The sequence below is a fragment of the Pantherophis guttatus genome, chromosome 2 (genome assembly GCF_059756535.1).
Source record: "Pantherophis guttatus breed Tessera chromosome 2, ASM5975653v1, whole genome shotgun sequence".
NCBI lineage: Eukaryota > Metazoa > Chordata > Lepidosauria > Squamata > Colubridae > Pantherophis > Pantherophis guttatus.
This window is the reverse complement of record NC_142064.1, coordinates 269,483,541-269,501,857: the sequence shown is the minus strand read 5'-3', so window position 1 is coordinate 269,501,857 and position 18,317 is coordinate 269,483,541. Positions and strand designations below refer to the sequence as shown.

At 44.5% G+C, this 18,317-nt stretch overlaps 2 protein-coding genes across 2 annotated transcripts in view; both read left to right on the top strand.

Annotated features, from left to right (window-relative positions):
- Window positions 1-759: 759 nt before the first annotated feature.
- Window positions 760-14,308, top strand: LOC117662587 (uncharacterized). Its single transcript, XM_034412060.3, has 2 exons — window positions 760-929; window positions 11,564-14,308. Exon 2 carries the CDS (start codon window positions 11,644-11,646, stop codon window positions 13,438-13,440), a length of 1,797 nt encoding a protein of 598 aa, XP_034267951.1. The 5' UTR covers window positions 760-929; window positions 11,564-11,643; the 3' UTR covers window positions 13,441-14,308.
- Window positions 772-18,317, top strand: part of LOC117662585 (uncharacterized) — a 43,174-nt gene continuing 25,628 nt past the window's right edge. Inside the window, exon 1 of the mRNA XM_087884298.1 lies at window positions 772-929. The gene's annotated coding sequence lies outside the window, so the exon portion shown is untranslated. The remainder of the gene's footprint in view (window positions 930-18,317) is intronic.

Genomic DNA, 18,317 nt, shown 5'->3' with positions numbered 1-18,317 from the left:
AGGTTGCAAAAAGGGGATCATGTGGCTCCAGGACACTGCAACCATCATAAATCTGAGTCAGTTGCCAAGCGTCTGAATTCTGATCACGTGTCCATGAGTAGGCTGCAAGGGTCGTAAGGGTGAAAAACAGCCCTTTTTTTCCCCATGTCGTCGTAACTTTGAATGGTCACTAAATGATCTTCACCACTGGAGGCTTTCAAGAAGAGACTGGACTGCCACCTGTCAGAAGTGATGAAGGTAGGGTCTCCTGCTTGGATGTGGGGTTGGACCACTAGGTCCCTTCCAACTTTGTTAATGTATCTATCTGCTGTAAATCGAGGACTACCTGCATTGAGCCCCTTCCGAGCAGGCAATCCAAGTCAGATTTTTCCAAACGATCCAGCCAGAACTTTGTTTTTGTTTGTTTTTGTTTTTATTAAATTTATATACTTTCAAGCAGAAATGTAGAGAAATCGGAGCTACGTTTCTCCTTGCGGGGAAAAAAGCTTCCTTTATAGGAAGAATCCACCTTTCAGCCCCCGCAGGGGAGGCAGCATCTGTAGCAGTCCGGCTCGACCACCTCGAACGCCCCCTCTCGAACGCCCCAAGTGGAACGTTCCTTCCGCCTCGCCTTATTTGCATGGGAAAGGCGCCCCGAAGAGAAATCCCGCTCGGACGTTCGGGGGCGGAGCCAATCTTCTCCCTTCTGGCCAATCGTGACGGGAGGGAAAGGCCGCCCAAGAGCTCATTGCCGAGGGGCGTGGCTGCCTGGAGGAGGAGGAGGAGGATCCCGAGAGGAGGCGCGAAGCCCCGCCCCCGCAGCTTCTGTCTTCTTCGCTGCTCTTCCGCTTGGTCCCCCTTCCCCCCCCCCCGATCCTTCCCAGAGGATTCCCCTTGGAGATCGGCGCCGGATCCCTCGGAGGAGGCTTCTCGCTTCTCGCTTCGGCCAGGTAAGGCTTCATCCCCGCCACGCCTTGCATGCCTTTGCTTGGGGATCCGCTTCGGCATCCGCGTCGCCTGCAGGGAGCTGCAGCCTCCCTTCCCTCGAGGGGTGCAAAGCGGGGAGAGTCCCCCACTCCCGGCCGAGGCTCCCCGAGGGGCTCCGGGAAGGAGCTTTGGGGCAGTTGCTCCCAGAAAGTTTCTTTGCGGTCCTTCCGATCCAAAGGGGCTTTTTCCCCCCAAAAATGCAACAACTGGACTTTTGGGGGTGCCCCCCCCTTTTGAAAACGTTTCACTTCTCATCTGGCAGGAGAATCCTTTGGGGCTCCAATTCGAACAAGAATAAATAAAAATGAGATCCAGGCAGCTGGGAGGAAAGAAGAAATATTTATACCTCAAAGCCAAACAGGTTGCCTTTGGGGGAAGGCTGCCGAGAAATGGGGTGCAGTAGCAGATTTTTATAAGGGGAACTTATCCGGGGGTGTCTACATGCTGATTCTAGGGTGATGTGTGCATGTGTGTTGTTGTTAGTTGCGAAGTTGTGTCCCACCCATCGTGACCGACATGGACAACGTTCCATATATTTATTATGATTATTTTATTATTGTGTGTGCGTAAGGTATGTTTATTCTTGTGAACATGTTATGGAATAATAAGACTGAACAACATTCCTGGGTCAGCCAGAGACAGTTTATTGCACAGTTTCAGAATCAGATTTGTATCTGCACTTCTGAACCAAGAAGAGCTCTGATACAACTGCTTTTATACATTTCCAAGACAAAGGATTTTGTGAGCACAGCAGTTTTCCATATATGGTATGGAAAAGAGCCTTGGTAGTACAGTGGTCTAAAGCACCCTGTTATTAACACCAGCTGCCTGCAATTACTGCAGCTTCGAATCTCACCAGACTCAAGGTTGACTCAGCCTTCCATCCTTTCTAAGGTAGGTAAATTGAGGATCTAGTTTGTGGGGGCAATAAGCTGACTTTGTATAAATGTACAAAAGTATGAAGGCTATTGCTTAGCGCATTGTAAGCCGCCCTGAGTCTCCGGAGAAGGGTGGCATATAAATCAATCAATCAAACAAACAAATAAATAAATAAAGGATGCCTTTTTTACTATACCTGTACATGAAAAGAGTCAGCACCTGTTTGCCTTTGAGTGGGAAAGTCCAGTGACCGGGAGAAAACAGCAGTACACCTGGACACAGTTACCCCAGGGTTTTAAGAACTCCCCCACTCTCTTTGGGGCTGCGTTGGCTAAGGATTTAGAAGCCCTGGAGATCCCCGACCCGGATGTTGTGTTGCAATATGTAGATGATCTGTTACAGGCCAGACGGAAAATGACTGTTGGCAAAATACTCACGACTTGTTCCATCTCCTGCAAGAGCTAGGTTACAAGGCATCCAGGAAAAAGGCACAACTCGTTTTACAGAAAGTCAGATATCTGGGATAACTGGGTAAAAGAAGTCACAGCCATGAGAGAAAGGAGGCCATATGTCAGCTCCCGGCGCCTAGGAATAGGAAAGACTTGAGGGGTTTTGGGGGGGCTGCAGGCTTTTGTCGCATTTGGATCCCCAATTTTAGTTTAATTGCAAAACCTCTCTATGAAGCTATAAGAGGAAGTGATAAAGAACCTCTACGATAGGAAAAAGAGGAAGAGAAAAGTTTCACAACTTTAAAAGACACTTTAATGCAAGCTCCCAGTTTAGGACTACCCGACTTAGACAAGCCGTTTCAGCTGTTTGTTGACACTAAACATAACGTAGCAGTGGGGGTTCTCACTCAGAAATTGGGAACATGGCATTGCTCCGTCGCCTATCTATCTAAACAGCTTGACAATGTAGCCAGATGTTGGCCTGCCTGCCTCTGTTATGGAATGATGAGACCAAACAACATTCCTGGTCAGCCAGAGACAGTTTATTGCGCAGTTTCAGAATCAGATTTGTATCTGCACTTCTGAACCAAGAAGAGCTCTGGTACAACTGCTTTTATACATATCCAAGACAAAGGATTTTGTGAGCACAGCAGTTTTCCATATATGGTTAACATACATTTGTTACATGATAATTGATACTTTCTAAATTACTAAATTCCTACATTATTTTCTAGTTCATAAGATTATCTTAGCTAAACAACTTTCCTCAGTTCTGTGATTGCTGATGCGTAGATTCATGGCTGCTTTGGATAATAAGTAACTTTTGTTTCATATGGATGTCCTTGCATTCTTGACAACTAGGCCTCTCAGAAGATATATATTACCAAGAATGGAATTTAGCTGATTTACTGTAATCTCTAAACAAGCACATTTCTTTCTTACAATAATGTGAATAAAGAGGGTCCTTCAGTGTTCATATAGCTGACCCTGTACTATTCCTACATCATTCACATTACTTCAAAGCTCTTGCAGGCACGGCACTCTTAACGCAGGAAGCTAGTAAATTGACTTTTGGACAGGAATTAGAGTTTCCTGCCCTCAAAGCTGTCTTAGAAGCAAAAGGACATTTGTGGCTGACTAACCCTCGCATGCTTAAATACCAAGGTTTCATTACGCACAACCCCATGATCAAGTTAATACAATCTACTACATTGAATCCAGACACATTGGGTCATCCAGGTAATGGTTGTCCCAAAGATGCTTTTTCACGATGAGGCAGAACAAAAAGAAGGTTATAAGAGATTGCTTCTTAGGCAGTAAAATGTGTGAAGGAAATGGAAAATGTCAAACCTCAAGTTCACAGTTATTCAAGCATTAAGGTATCCACGAAGGAACTGCTGGAAACTTAGGTAGCCAGGGGGGCTTTTTAGCAGGTTCGCCTGATCCACCAGTTGCGTCCCTTTCTGGACCGGGATGCCTTGCGCACGGTCACTCACGCCCTCATCACTTCCCGTCTGGACTACTGTAACGCTCTCTACATGGGGCTCCCCTTGAAGAGCACCCAGAGGCTCCAGCTGGTCCAGAATGCGGCCGTGCGGGTGATTATGGGGGCGACTCGGTGGTCCCATGTAACACCGTTCCTGCGCGAGCTGCACTGGCTCCCAGTGGTCTTCCGGGTGCGATTCAAGGTGTTGGTTGCCACCTTTAAAGCGCTCCATGGCATAGGACCTGGATATTTACGAGACTGCCTTCTGCGTCCGATAGCCTCCCACCGACCAGTACGCTCCCACAGAGAGGGTCTCCTCAGGGTGCCGTCGGTTAGACAGTGTTGACTGGCGACCCCCAGGGGGAGAGCCTTCTCTGTGGGGGCACCTGCCCTCTGGAACGAGCTGCCCCCGGAGATTCGTCGGATTTCCGACCTCCGCCGCACCCTTAAAACTCTATTATTCCATCAAGCCGCAAGGGTCGTTCCTCTCACCCCTTCTGTTCAACATTTATGTGAAGCCGCTGGGTGAGATCATCCGTGGCTTTAGGGTGGAGTTTCATCAATACGCTGATGACACTCAGCTGTACATCTCCACCCCAGGCCACCCCAACAATGCCCTTGAAGTGATGTCCCGGTGCCTGGAGGCCGTGCGGGCCTGGATGGGGAGAAACAGGCTCCGACTCAATCCTTCCAAGACTGAGTGGCTGTGGCTTCCGGCGTCCATATATAGCCAGCTGGTGCCATCGCTGGTTATTGGGGGCGAATCATTGGCCCGCACGGAAAGGGCTCGCAACTTGGGCATCCTCCTAGATACACGGCTGTCTTTAGAAGAGCGTATGATGGCCGTGGCCAGGGGGGCTTTTTATCAGGTTCGCCTGATACACCAGTTGCGTCCCTTTCTATATCGGGACTCCCTATGCACGGTCACTCAAGCACTCGTCACTTCCCGTCTGGACTACTGCAATGCTCTCTACATGGGGCTCCCCTTGGGGTGCACCTGGAGGCTCCAGTTGGTCCAGAATGTGGCCGCACGGGGGATTATGGGAGCGACGGGGCGCTCCCATGTGACACCTCTTCTGCACGAGCTGCACTGGCTTCCTGTGGTCTTCAGGGTGCGCTTCAAGGTGTTGGTGACCACCTTTAAAGCGCTCCATGGCTTAGGGCCGGGGTATTTACGAGACCGCCTTCTGCCGCCAATGGCCTCCCACCGGCCAGTACTCTTCCACAGAGAGGGACTCGTCAGGGGGCCGTCGGCCAGACAATGTCGGCTAGCGACCCCCAGGGGGAGAGCCTTCTCTGTGGCGGCACGCGCCCTCTGGAACGACCTATCCCCAGAGATACGCATGATACCAGACCTCTGGACTTTTTGTCGGGCCCTGAAAACACATCTTTTTCACCTAGCCGGGCTGGCTTGATCCCATCCCTTCGATTTTATTTTAAAATTGGTTTTAACCCGGGTTGTTTTAAATGGATAGCCAAAATTATTTAATGTTTTTTAAATTGCTTTTAAATTTTATATGTTTTTTATTATGGCTGTTTACCGCCCTGAGTCCTGTTGGAGAAGGGCGGTATACAAATTAAATAAAATATGAAAAAAAATATATAAGCAGGGCTGGCCTAAAATATTTTAATGGGTTACTGTATTTTAGACGATCGGCCAAACTATTTAATAATTTTAAATTGTTTTTAACTTTTGTATTGTTGGTTTTATCTTGGCTGTACACCACCCTGAGTCCCCTTGGGAGAAGGGCGGTATAAAAATTTAATAAAACTAAACTAAACTAAACTAACTTAATGTGAATGATGTAGGAATAGTACAGGGTCAGCTATATGAACACTGTAGGACCTTCTTTATTCACATTATTATAAGAAAGAAATGTGCTTGTTTGGAGATTACACTAAGTCAACTAAATTCCATTCTTGGTAATATATATATCTTCTGAGGGGCCTAGTTGTCAAGAATGCAAGGACATCCATATGAAACAAAAGTTACTTATTAACCAAAGCAGCCATGAATCTACGCATCAGCAATCACAGAACTGAGGAAGGTTGTTTAGCTAAAATAATCTTATGAACTAGAAAATAATGTAGGAATTTAGTAATTTAGAAAGTATCAATTATCATGTAACAAATGTATGTTAACCATTTTTTTTTAATTTGATTTATATGCTGCCCTTCTATACCTGCTTAGTAGGGCTTTGCTCCCCCCCTCCCCAAGCAGTGTTCTTTTTTACACAAAGTCAGTTTATTACCCCACAATCCAGGTCCTCATTTTACCTACCTCGAAAGGATGGAAGGCTGAATCAACCTTGAGCCTGGTGAGATTTGAACTTGCAATAATTTCAGGCAGCTGGCAGCACTTTAACAGCACTTTAGCCGCTGCGCCACCAAGGCTTTAGGTCAATGACAGAGAACCACTGAGCTGTTTGAGGGATCAATCCCAAGATGACGTAAGGGTTGGGGACAATTGGATGTATGGTCACAGTGGTGAGGTTCACGCAGCGTAAATCCTGGGCCGGCTTAAACCACCCATCTCCCTTGGGAATTGATAGGATGGGGGTGTTCCACTTGGACTTAGTCGGGACGAGAATCCCATGGGTTAAGTACAAATTTATCACTTCCTGAATTGCTTGTATAATGGGCCGGGGATACGCCCGTTGCGTGATTCTGATTGGTGTCTTTGATAGAAGCTCTTCAACCACAATCGGGGGGGTGGGTGTGATGGCTTGCAAAACCCAGGGGGTTGTCTTCTGCCCATAAATGCGGCACCCCAAAATCTTCCCATCCGGCGTTCTTTTCGACTGCATGCGCCATCATCATCCTCCATACCTCTTCTTGGGGTATTTCCATCTTCACTTCGCCATATTTCATTTCCATTGTGCCATCTTCCTCAAACAAGGTTTGTGCTCTTAATTTACATAACAAATCTCTTCCCAATAAGGGGATGGGACAATCTGGCATAGATACAAATTGATGGGTGATAGTCTTTCCTCCTGTGTTGCAAGTTAAGGGCTCCAAGAAGGGCCGTTGTATAATGTTCCCTGTAGCACCTTGTATGTTGATAGTGTAGGGGGAGGCTTGAGTCAGGGGTCAGGTTAGGACTGATCGGGTGGCCCCGGTATCCACAAGGAAGGGGATGGGTTTGCCTCCTATCATTAGGCGGATCACAGGTTCTGGGAGGCGGGCTGAACCCAGTCGGTCTCAGTCCCATTCCTCCACTTCAGCCAGGCCTATGAGGGATGTTCCTGAGAATCCTCGTCCTCTTCCTCTCCCTCCTTGGGTTCTCCCGCGGCCACCTCTATAGTTCCTCACAAACCCACCACGTCTTCCTTCTTGCACTTCCTCCTTTTCCTTCTCCGGGCATTCACCCTTCCAGTGTCCTTCCTTTTTATATATGGCACACTGGTTCCGTCCTAGGACCCCTCCAGATCCTCGGCCTCTGATGCCTCCCCTTCCCCTTGGTACCCCCATCATAGCAGCGGCCAGCAATTCAGCTTTTTGTTGCATTTTTTGGTCCTGCTTCCTTTCTTCCACCTTGTCACGATTGACAAAAGTCTTCCTAGCGACTTTCATCAACTCACTCATCGGTGTTCCTAAGGCTCCCTCCAATCTTTGTAGCTTCCTACGTATATCGGGGGCACTCTGGGATATGAAGGCCATGGTCAGCATCCGTGCATTTTCGGGCTGCGTGGGGTCTATAATAGTGTATTTGATAAGCCTCAAGCAGTCGTGTGTAAAATGCCTCTGGACTCTCACTAGCTCTCTGCATCACCAGGGAGGGCTTAGACATATTCATGGCTGGTCTCCCAGCAGCACGCACTGCCTGTACGACCAGGTTTTGGTACTTTCTGATAGAGTCCATCTCGCTGTCGTTGTAAGGGTCCCAGTTCCGTTCGACGGACGGGAAATTTACCTCAACCCAGCGTTCTAAAGAGCTGGTGGAGGGTTGGGTGGACTTCAGGATCTTCACCACCTCATTCCTAATCTTCTCTCTCTCCTCAGGATTAAACAGCGTCCCCATCAACTGTTGGAGATCCCGCCACGTGGGATTGTGGGTATCCACAATTGTTTTTACCAGGTCGGCGATCTCTAAAGGGGCCGTAATTTCCAGTTAAGGAGATCGGAGGTGATGAATGGGACATGTTGGAACAAATCGGCTGTAAGCGTGCCGTCCTCCTTTGCCACTAATTGATCGACCCTTCTCAGGGGGGCGATTAAGGATACTTCCTCCGTTTTTGACCTTGTGCGCTCTGCAATGGGTTCCTCCTCTTTACAGACCCCACCGACTGCTCCGAATAATTCCTCCTCCTTCCCTCCTTCCTCTTTTTTCTTGGCATCTGGGCTGGTTAGCGAACATCCAGTCTGCATCAATTGATCTGCCATGTCTTTCGTGGGATCTAGACTCTCAATCTCGTCCAAATCTCTCAGTATAGAGGAAATTCTCTCCCGCTGCCAGGAATCCCCTCTGGGTGTCCCAGCATCACCCTCCCCTGGGGAGGATGATGTTCGGAGAGTTCCCGATAGTGGCGAGAGGCGGGATGTTGGCGGAAGGACATAAGGCAGTGGCTGGGGCAGTTCTTCTGGACAACTAGGAAGGACTGGGATGTGTTTCTTTCCCCTTCCGGGATGGCAGAGTGCACGATACCAGAAGCTGGCACTCTGTTATTTTACACTTCTGGATCCAAGATGGAGGTCTTTGTAATAGACTGAGCCAGACATCAATATAGGGGGCCTGATCGGGATGTCCTTCGGTAGGGTGAAACACCCTCTAGTGGACTCTTATAGCTATGGAAGGGTCAAAAGTTCTCCTATCAGGCCAGCCGACCTTAAGGTCAGGCCAGTCAATCTCACAAAAATTCCTCAATTTATGCCTGCTCCACTTAATACCGTAGTCTTGAGTCACAAATGCAGCCTTAAAATGGTTCAACATACACTCTAGTGGGGTTAAGGGTACACTCCCACTACCTCCCATGATCCTCCCGGGGCACCAGACAAGACAGCTAGGGAAAGGGGTATGAGAGGAAGGTCAGGGGTCCTTCCTTCTCAGGGTAACACTTAAGGGAGTTGTCTCACACTTTCACGTCTGACCCAGGAAGCCAGATGAGCACGGTCTCCGATGGGAACTGCGAATGTCAGTCGCTTTCTACTGGCCCAAGGTGCTGGATACTCACCGTCACCTTTGGGAACTTCAGTAGCCTCTCACACCACACACTGTCAACACTCCGCCCACCTTTTCCAAAGATAGGGTGATCAGTTCTCTCCATCGTCCCTGTTTACAGGGAGGGATTATTCCACACCCAATACTTGCCTGGAGGCGTGTCCTACGTCCTCCGGCCGGTTGAAGGATGGCCTGATCTCCCTTTCCTTCACAAGTGGTTCTTGGAGGTGGTGACTGCCGCTGTCGGAGTCCTGCGTCACCGGGAAGTACCTCGGTGTGAAGTGTGTCCGATGGCGCCTGGGAAGTTCCCTCGAACTTAACAAGGTCCCCCGCAGGGGGGATGACCCTCCAGAGAGTTACAAAACTCCTACTGTCCTGGTTGGCTCGCCAGAAATGATTCAGAAGACCCTTTTACCAAATTCAGGAGACGAGACCACAAAGGTTGGAGAACTCAGGTTTATTTGCGCAGAGGTTCAGAGCATTTGAATGACAAACTCTGAACCCAGGGCTACGCCCCAGGTGTGACTTTTATCGAGTAAAACATAACATGAGAAAAGAAGAAGTTTACATAATTGGTTATTTTACTATGTTTCCATATATGGGTATTATCTTACACCTTCAGTTATCTTCCGTTAACACTTCTGGTAAGATTTCTTAATATAAGTTCATCACGGGAATGATATAGAACATAGGTCATTTAGCTCATTGGTACATTTAACAAGTTTCTTATTGCTGTTCCTTGTATTCTCCTGAGGTTTGCAACATAACTTCTGCTCCCGCGTCAACACCTCTGAAAGCAATATAATACTGTGAATAATACAATACTTAGATTAATATAGTTATAGTGTAAGACCCTCCTGCCTCATAATAATATTGTCAGGTTTCGTTGCTATCTTAAATAAACTTTATTCTCAAACGCAAGGTCTCTAATGAATCTTTTTTTTTTATTTAAGAATAGGAGAACGACATCCCTGAACTCTGTGTGCAGCCAAGACTGGCACCTCCTTCCAAACCCCTCCCTTTCCTTTCCTCAACCCCAATGTCTCATTGGCCATCGTGCAGATCCATCTCTTCGTCCCAAGCACTTTCTTTTCACAGGAATTTCCCCCTTCCCTCTGTCACCCAGGTAACACTATCTACTGAAGAGCAGGGAACTAGGTAAAAGTTCATCTCAGCATTAAAGCAAAGCTCCTCCCTCTTTCATTCATTCATGTCAGCGCTGAAGGAGATCATAATTTGGAACGCTGACAAATATTTTTAAATTTATTTTAAAAAATTACATTGAATTGTTAAATTGTCCTGCAGTGAGTCATCTTGGGTCATTGTCAGGGTTCCAAGTAATATATCCATTGCCAGCAAGACTCCCAGGCAATTGAATTCTTCAAAGATTACTTTTATTGGAAATATCATATTGGCACATATCTGGTAAAAACCGACTCTGAAAACTCTCGCGGTTTTCACCATATTAGAAGTAAAAGTTTTTCCACTTTCTCAAAACAATCAGTCACATAGTCCAATGGCCATGCTGTCCGACAAATGGATGGCATCACTCCTGACCAGGTGTGAGAATGTCCTTGGTTCCCAAGAGAAAGTATTTTGTTTTGCCTACAAAAATCTCTCTAACTCAAATACCCCCTTCCTGACCCTCAGCTCCAGTATGGCAACACTGAAGCAGACAAAAATGGCTTTGGCCAAGCCAGCTGCAGGGTTGACAGTCATTTGGCTACAGCTTGTTGCCCCGCAGGGTGAATTGACCATGGTGTGTTGGCTGAGGCGAGTTGTCCCATTCCGTCTACATGTATGGACCCATCCAACATATGCACGTCTGGGGGGTGTTTGTGTGTCCTTACAGTGGGTCTCTCATCTGCGTCAAAACCCCCCGCCGCCTCCAAATGAGAGAAAGGAAAAGGCAGAGATCATCCCAGTTCAGTCAGACAAATGGGGGGGGGGCTACAGGGATTCTGTCGGCCATTCCTCCCAGTGGTGGGTTTCAAAATTTTTTACTACCGGTTCTGTGGGTGTGGCTTGGTGGGCGTGGCAGGGGAAGGATACTGTAAAATCTTCATTCCCTCCTGATCAGCTGGGATTCGGGAGGTGGAGAATAGATGGGTGGGGCCAGTCAGAGGTGGTATTTACTGGTTCTCTGAACTACTCAAAATTTCCACTACCGGTTCTCTAGAACCGGTCAGAACCTGCTGAAACCCACCTCTGATTCCTCCCCTCTTGCTAAGAAAGGGGAAGGAGGGATCTCAGGTCAGGTCTACAGGGAGTATCCCATCATTGCTTTTGTTAAGGATATTGTTGTTGTGTTACCAACCAGCAGAGTGTAGAGCACAGAGAAACGTTGCTGAGAGCAATGAATAAGAGATGTGCAAACTGGTTTATCAAAAGTTTACTTTATAGTGAAAAAACAATCTCATAGTCTTTAAATCAATCCAAGTCAGTTGGATCAGTCCAGTGATACAAAAACTCTTCTTACCACACAAACAGTAGTTGGTTAGAATAACAAACTCACTCTGGTTCACAAACCATGATGGTAGCAGGTCTTCTACCTAACCTTTGGGCTATTTTGGGCTCTGAAGGAGAGCAAATACATGTCCTCACTTCTTTTTCCTTTGTCCTCAGGTGCCCCCTGGAAAAACCTGCAGTCAAAAGTTTTGCTTGCAAGTAGTCTCTGGTTACAAAGGAACCACAAGTGAGACACTATGGAAACGATGCAAAGGGGGAAATGCTTCAACCGAAGGAATCCGGAGAGACTCTCCAAATGCTCTGAGTGCGGGAAATCCTTTGCTTACCGGTCCCTCCTTTTGATCCACCGGAAGCTGCACACGGGGAATGGATCGCATCCATGTTTGACATGTGGGAAATCCTTTCCTGGAATGTGGGGCTTTGCTAAACATCTCCAGAGCCACCCTGGACTGAGGCCTTACAAATGTGGAGAGTGTGGGAAGCGTTTTACTAAAGGCTCGGACCTTGGAGCCCATCAGCGAATCCACCAGCGGAAAAGACCTCAGGAATGCCAGAAAAGACCGTGGTTATCTCAGAAATCAGAGCTTCACACAGAAGAGAAACTTTACAAGTGCGGCCAATGTGAGAAGGCCTTCGCTCAGAAGTCACAGCTTTGGCTCCACGAGGAAGTTCACAAAGAAATCAAGTCTTATAATGCATGCGGGGAAAAAATTGCCCAGCAATCATCTCTTCGGCGTCACAAGAAAACAAACAGGAGGGAGAAAAAGGAAGAGTGTCCAGATTGTGGGAAATGTTTTTCCACCAAGGCATACCTGATACGACATCAGACAATTCACTTTGGCAACAGACCCTATAAATGCCCCGAATGTGAGAAACGATTTGTAGATATTTCAACACTTTCGAGACATCAGGAATTGCACAGAGGAAAGAGACCCTATAAATGTGATGAGTGTGGGGAAAGCTTTGCCTCCAACTTGTATCTTCGTGCGCATCAGGATGCCCACACAGGGGGGAAACCATACAAGTGCACAGAGTGTGGGAAGTGCTTCCTTGTAAAGGGAAGCCTTTGGCAACATCAGATGATTCACTCGCGGGAGAAGTCCTTTCAGTGCATCGAGTGTGGAATGTTTTTTCATACCAAAGGAGGCCTCAAACGTCATGAGAAAATTCACAAACTAGAAAAAGATTACAAATGTTTAGAGTGTGGAAGGACATTTGCTTATTCATCATCCCTTAGAAACCACTGCAACATAATGCATATCGGAGTGACACCCCATAAGTGCCCAGAGTGCGGCAAATGTTTTTGCAGAAAAGCAAATCTTTTGAGGCATCAGCAAATCCATACCGGACAAAAACCTTATCAGTGTCAGGAATGTGGGAAATCTTTTCCTCACAAAGAATATCTCAGGAATCACGAGAAATTTCACACAGGGGAGAAACCTTACCGGTGTGGGGAATGCGGGAAGGGCTTTACTCGTAGTTCAGACCTTCGGGTACACGAGAAGATTCACACAGGTAGAGATTCTTATCAATGCCCCGAGTGTGGGAAAAGTTTCAGTTGGCGTTCATCACTTCGGAGGCATAAGAAAGCACATAAAAGTCAGGAAAAGTGCCCGGAATGTGGGAAAGGTTTTTCCCAGAAATCACATCTGTTGCGACATCAGAAAGTTCACATTGGAGACGGTCCCTATGAATGCCCAAAATATATGAAACAATTTGGGGATTCAGCTGAACTTCAGAGACACCAGAAGGGGCACAGAGGAGAGAGGCCCTATAAATGTGGAGAGTGTGGGGAAAGTTTTTATCAGCATCTAGAACTTTGTGTACATCAGAGCCTCCACAGAGGGGAGAAGCCGTATCAATGTGGGGAGTGTGAGAAATGCTTTGCTCAAAAGGTAGAACTTGAGGAACATCAGAAAATTCACTCGGAGAAGCCCTATCGGTGCATCGAGTGTGGAACATTTTTCCGTCGTGAATCAGCCCTTAGAAGTCACATGAAAATTCACACAGAGGAAGTAATTGTTTTAGATTGATAACTGTAAATGTCTTCATCACAACCCCTATCTGCCCTCATTTGTACTTTCATATTTATACATGGGAGTACCTTCAAGAGAGCCTTGCCAAGCAGGGAACCAAGTTTAATTGCCATAGGTCAGTGTTGGCATTGACCAGTATTGGGAATGTGCATGCATGCGCGCACCAGTAACTGAAAGAGCAGCTGCCCAGTGTGTGCATGTGCACCGGGTGGCTGCTCTTCCGGTTTCCGGCACTCCCATATGTGTGAAGACCAGCTGGCCGGCGCACCGGAACCTGGAAGAACAACAGTTGACGGCTCGTGTGCCCAGAGAGATGGCTCTGTGTGCCACTTCCAGCACGCGTGCATAGGTTCCTCATTACGGCCTTAGGTAAAGGAACTCATGGAAGACTGTCTTGTGATTTCAGGGCAACTAAACAGAAAGGTTCTCTTGGATATATATTTACTTCCTGGCCCCTCCTAGAGCTCCTGGTGGTCTCCCATCCAGCACTCATGAGTTTATTGAATATTCAGCTTATTGGATGGAGATAAAAGATGGGATGAGAGAATTGCTGGGGTGAAGATGAAAAAAGAAAAAGATAAACTGAGGGAATTTTTTGATGACTTGGTGTCAAGTTTGGAAATAGAAGGAATAGAAATATCAATGGGAAAATTAAAGGATTTTGATGTTTTAAAATGAATAGTCAAAGAGGACGATCTTCACAAAAAGATGAAAATGGAGGACCAAATAAAATTGCTGGGAAAAGCTGGTTTTAAGATTGAGACAGAAATAAAACCCTTGGGTATTTTTATCCTGAATATGAATTGTACGTAATTTCAAAATAATTGAGTTAAGGCATGGAATGACTTCAAGAAGGATATGTTCAGATGGAGAAATCACAACTGCCACTGTTGGGGAGAATTTTTGTGATAAAAAGGTATATACCGTATTTTTCGGAGTATAAGATGCTCCAAACTATAAGACACACCTACCTTTTTTGTGGAGGAAAATGAGAAAAAAAATCTGCCTCTGCCTCCCAGCAATTTGCCTCCTTGCAGCAAACAGCCCGTTTCAGTTTCAGCTTCAGCACAGCCAGATTAGCACAAGCAGCTGATTGATCGGCCTCCTGATGCAGAGGCCGCGAGGCGGCAATGGCAATCCCTGCCGCCTGAAACAGCTGATGGTCGGGAGGCCGATCCAAGCGACAATCAGCTGCTCATGCTAATAAGGTTGTGCTGAAGCTGAAACTGAAACGGGCTGTTTGCTGTTTGCTGCAAGGAGGCAAATTGCTAGGAGGCAGAGGCCAAAGGGTGAGGGCTGGCAGGTGGGCGGGTGGGCGGGGCTATTCATGTATAAGACGCACCCAAATTTTCGTCCTCTTTTCGGGGGGGGGGGTGTCTTATACTCCAAAAAATACGGTATTACCTAGAATGAATTTTCTGTTTTAAATAATACTTGATAACGGGTGCAACTATTTAAGCAATGGTAGAAAGATATAATAAAGGGCTACCTTCTCTTTAGATCTATGGCAGTTCTGGCTTTGAATTGAGTGGGTGGGTTCTAGTGATGACGAATTCTTGTTTGAATGAGGGGTTTGTTCCTGTGCCTCTTAAGGAGGCCTTTCTGCCTTTTCAAGAAAGCCATCGTTGCATCCTACCACACAGCAGAATTTTCATCCAGTATCGAACCTGCCTTTTTGGGGGAAGGTGGTACCGGTAGAGATGATGATTGTGTGACAGCTTCAGAGGACCTTGGACAAGGCAAATTATCTGGATCCTTTACAATTGATTGATTGATTGATTTGTTCAATTTATATGCCGCCCTAATGTGAATGATGTAGGAATAGTACAGGGTCAGCTATATGAACACTAAAGGACCCTCTTTATTCACATTATTATAAGAAAGAAATGTGCTTGTTTAGAGATTACACTAAGTCAGCTAAATTCCATTCTTGGTAATATATATATCTTCTGAGGGGCCTAGTTGTCAAGAATGCAAGGACATCCATATGAAACAAAAGTTACTTATTATCCAAAGCAGCCATGAATCTACATCAGCAATCACAGAACTGAGGAAGGTTGTTTAGCTAAGATAAGATTATCTAAGATAAGAAAATAATGTAGGAATTTAGTAATTTAGGAAGTATCAATTATCGTGTAACAAATGTATGTTAACCATATATGGAAAACTGCTGTGCTCACAAAATCTTTTGTCTTGGATACGTATAAAAGCAGTTGTACCAGAGCTCTTCTTGGTTCAGAATTGCAGATACAAATCTGATTCTGAAACTGCGCAATAAACTGTCTCTGGCTGACCAGGAATGTTGTTTGGTCTCATTATTCCATAACACATGGGTGGGAAGCAGTGGTGGGTTTCTACCAACTGGTAGTGGTGATGGCGAGAGGCTTCGCTTACCCACCTGGACATCATCACGGATGCTCTGCGTATGCGCAGAAGTGCCCCCTGCGCACAAAGCAAGTCCGTGCTTGCGCTCCCGATTCGGAACTGGTAGCAAAGATAACTGGAACCCACTACTGGTGGGAAGTGTGTTACGCATCCATCCTTGTCCTATTTCAGTGTTTCTCAACCTTAGTCACTTTTTTTTTTCTCTTCAAGTTTTTTATTTTTTACAAACATCAATGTGTGAACAGTGTGGTACCTGAATGTCATACATTTTGATACAAATAAAATAGTATTAATCATAACTGTTTCATTTAACAAGCTTATATAATTCTATTAATATACATATTTTTATTAAATTATAATCTTTCATTATTTAGTTATTTAATATTTCAATGTGTCATTTTTATGCCAATCACCCTATTCTAAGTGTCATACCTTTTAATACAAATAGAATATTATAGGTTCTTAAAGATGTTGATAAAACTTTGAAGAATGCCATAGGACTTTACAATAATCCAAAGTGATTCTCAATGAATTGACTCAAAAGTCAATAAAATTGATTACCATTGGCTTCCAGAATTCTAAACTGTGTTTGATGATATTTCTTTTTTTATTATTATTATAAAAAAAGTTTTTTTTTATTGAAAAGTTTTACAAAAACAACAGTTTTCCCCCACCCCTTTTCCCACCCAACCCCCCCCCCGACTTCCCAGAGCAAAACACAAGGTATTTCAATTAACAATTAACAATAAACTAAATTGCTTAACTATCCTTTAAACTGTCATATCCCCCTTAAAAAAAATACTTAACCCCACCATAGATAATATAATACTTCAAGGATATAATACTACTAGAGTTAAACATTCACTCATAAGCTATTTGGTATTTTTTAGTCTGATACTTATTTTGAATATAATCAATCCATTTTCTCCATTCCAGTATGTATCTTTCTTGGTTATAGTCCTTCAAGTATGCTGAAATTTTAGTCATTTCAGCTAGGTTGGCCACTTTCAGTATCCTGACATCAATAGTAGGCAAAGAGTCTTTCTTCCAGTGTTGCGCTATCAACAATCTTGCTGCTGTTATTAGATTCAATATCAATTTAGTCTCTACAGCTATACAGTCCAAGATTATACCCAATAAAAACAATTGCGGAGTAAATTTCAACCTTCTTTTCAAAATCACCCACCAAATCTTTATCCAAAATGCTTTGATTTTTTTGCAAGTCCACCATATATGGTAATAAGTTGCATCATCACAATCACATCTCCAACATTTAGCTTGCACATTAGAATACATACATGATAATTTTTTAGGATCTAAATGCCATCTATAAAACATTTTATAAAAATTTTCTCTTAGGTTTTGCACTTGCGTAAATTTAACATTTCTAATCCAAATCTTTTCCCATGTCTCCATCATCACTGGTTTTTGAAAATTTTGTGCCCATTTTATCATACAATCTTTAACCAATTCCGTTTCTGAATCTATTTCCAATAAAGCATTATGCAACCTTTTAATATGCATTTGTCTTTGATCTCTAATCTGTTTCACCAAATTTTCCTCATTTTGCATAAGACCAATTTTTTGGTCTTCCTTCCATCTAGCTTGAAGTTGACGATACTGAAACCATGTATAGATTATACCTTCTTCTTTCAGTGTGTCTAAAGATTTCAATTGAAATGTACCCCTTTCCATAGCAAGAAGCTCTTTATGGGTAATCACCTCCTGTTTTTGTTCTATACTTATATTTTCTATTGCATGTCTAGGATTTGCCCATACAGGTATCTTATAATTTAACTTATATTGGTACTTTTTCCAAACCCTCAACAAAGCATTTCTAAGTATATGAGCTTTAAATACTTTATCCACTTTTTTATCATATAACAAATAAGCATGCCATCCATATAACAAATCATAACCCTCCAAGTTTAACGTTCTGCCTTCAGTCAGATTAAACCAATCACTAATTTGTGATAAAACAGCTGCTTCATAATACAATCTTAAATTAGGCATTTTAAGACCACCTCTTTCACGTATATCCTGTATAATTTTCAGTTTTTATCTAGGTTTTTCCCCAGCCCAAATGAAAGTATTAACCCCTTTCTGCCATTCTCTCAAATTTTCATCTTTCTTAAGCACTGGTATCATTTGAAACAAAATAAAAATAAAAACCTGGGTAACACATTCATTTTTATTGCTGCTATTCTTCCAAGTAAGGAAGATGTGTCATTTTTATGCCAATCACCCTATTCTAAGTGTCATACCTTTTAATACAAATAGAATATTTGTAGAATAGAATAGGTTCTTAAAGATGTTGATAAAACTTTGAAGAATGCCATAGGACTTTACAATAATCCAAAGTGATTCTCAATGAATTGGCTCAAAAGTCAATAAAATTGATTACCATTGGCTTCCAGAATTCTAAACTGTGTTTGATGATATTTCTTTTTTATTATTATTATTATAAAAAAAGTTTTTATTTTTTATAA

Bases quoted from the DNA above. Each gene is read 5' to 3' on its own strand.
- LOC117662587 (XM_034412060.3), top strand. From the start codon at position 11,644: ATGGAAACGATGCAAAGGGGGAAATGCTTCAACCGAAGGAATCCGGAG.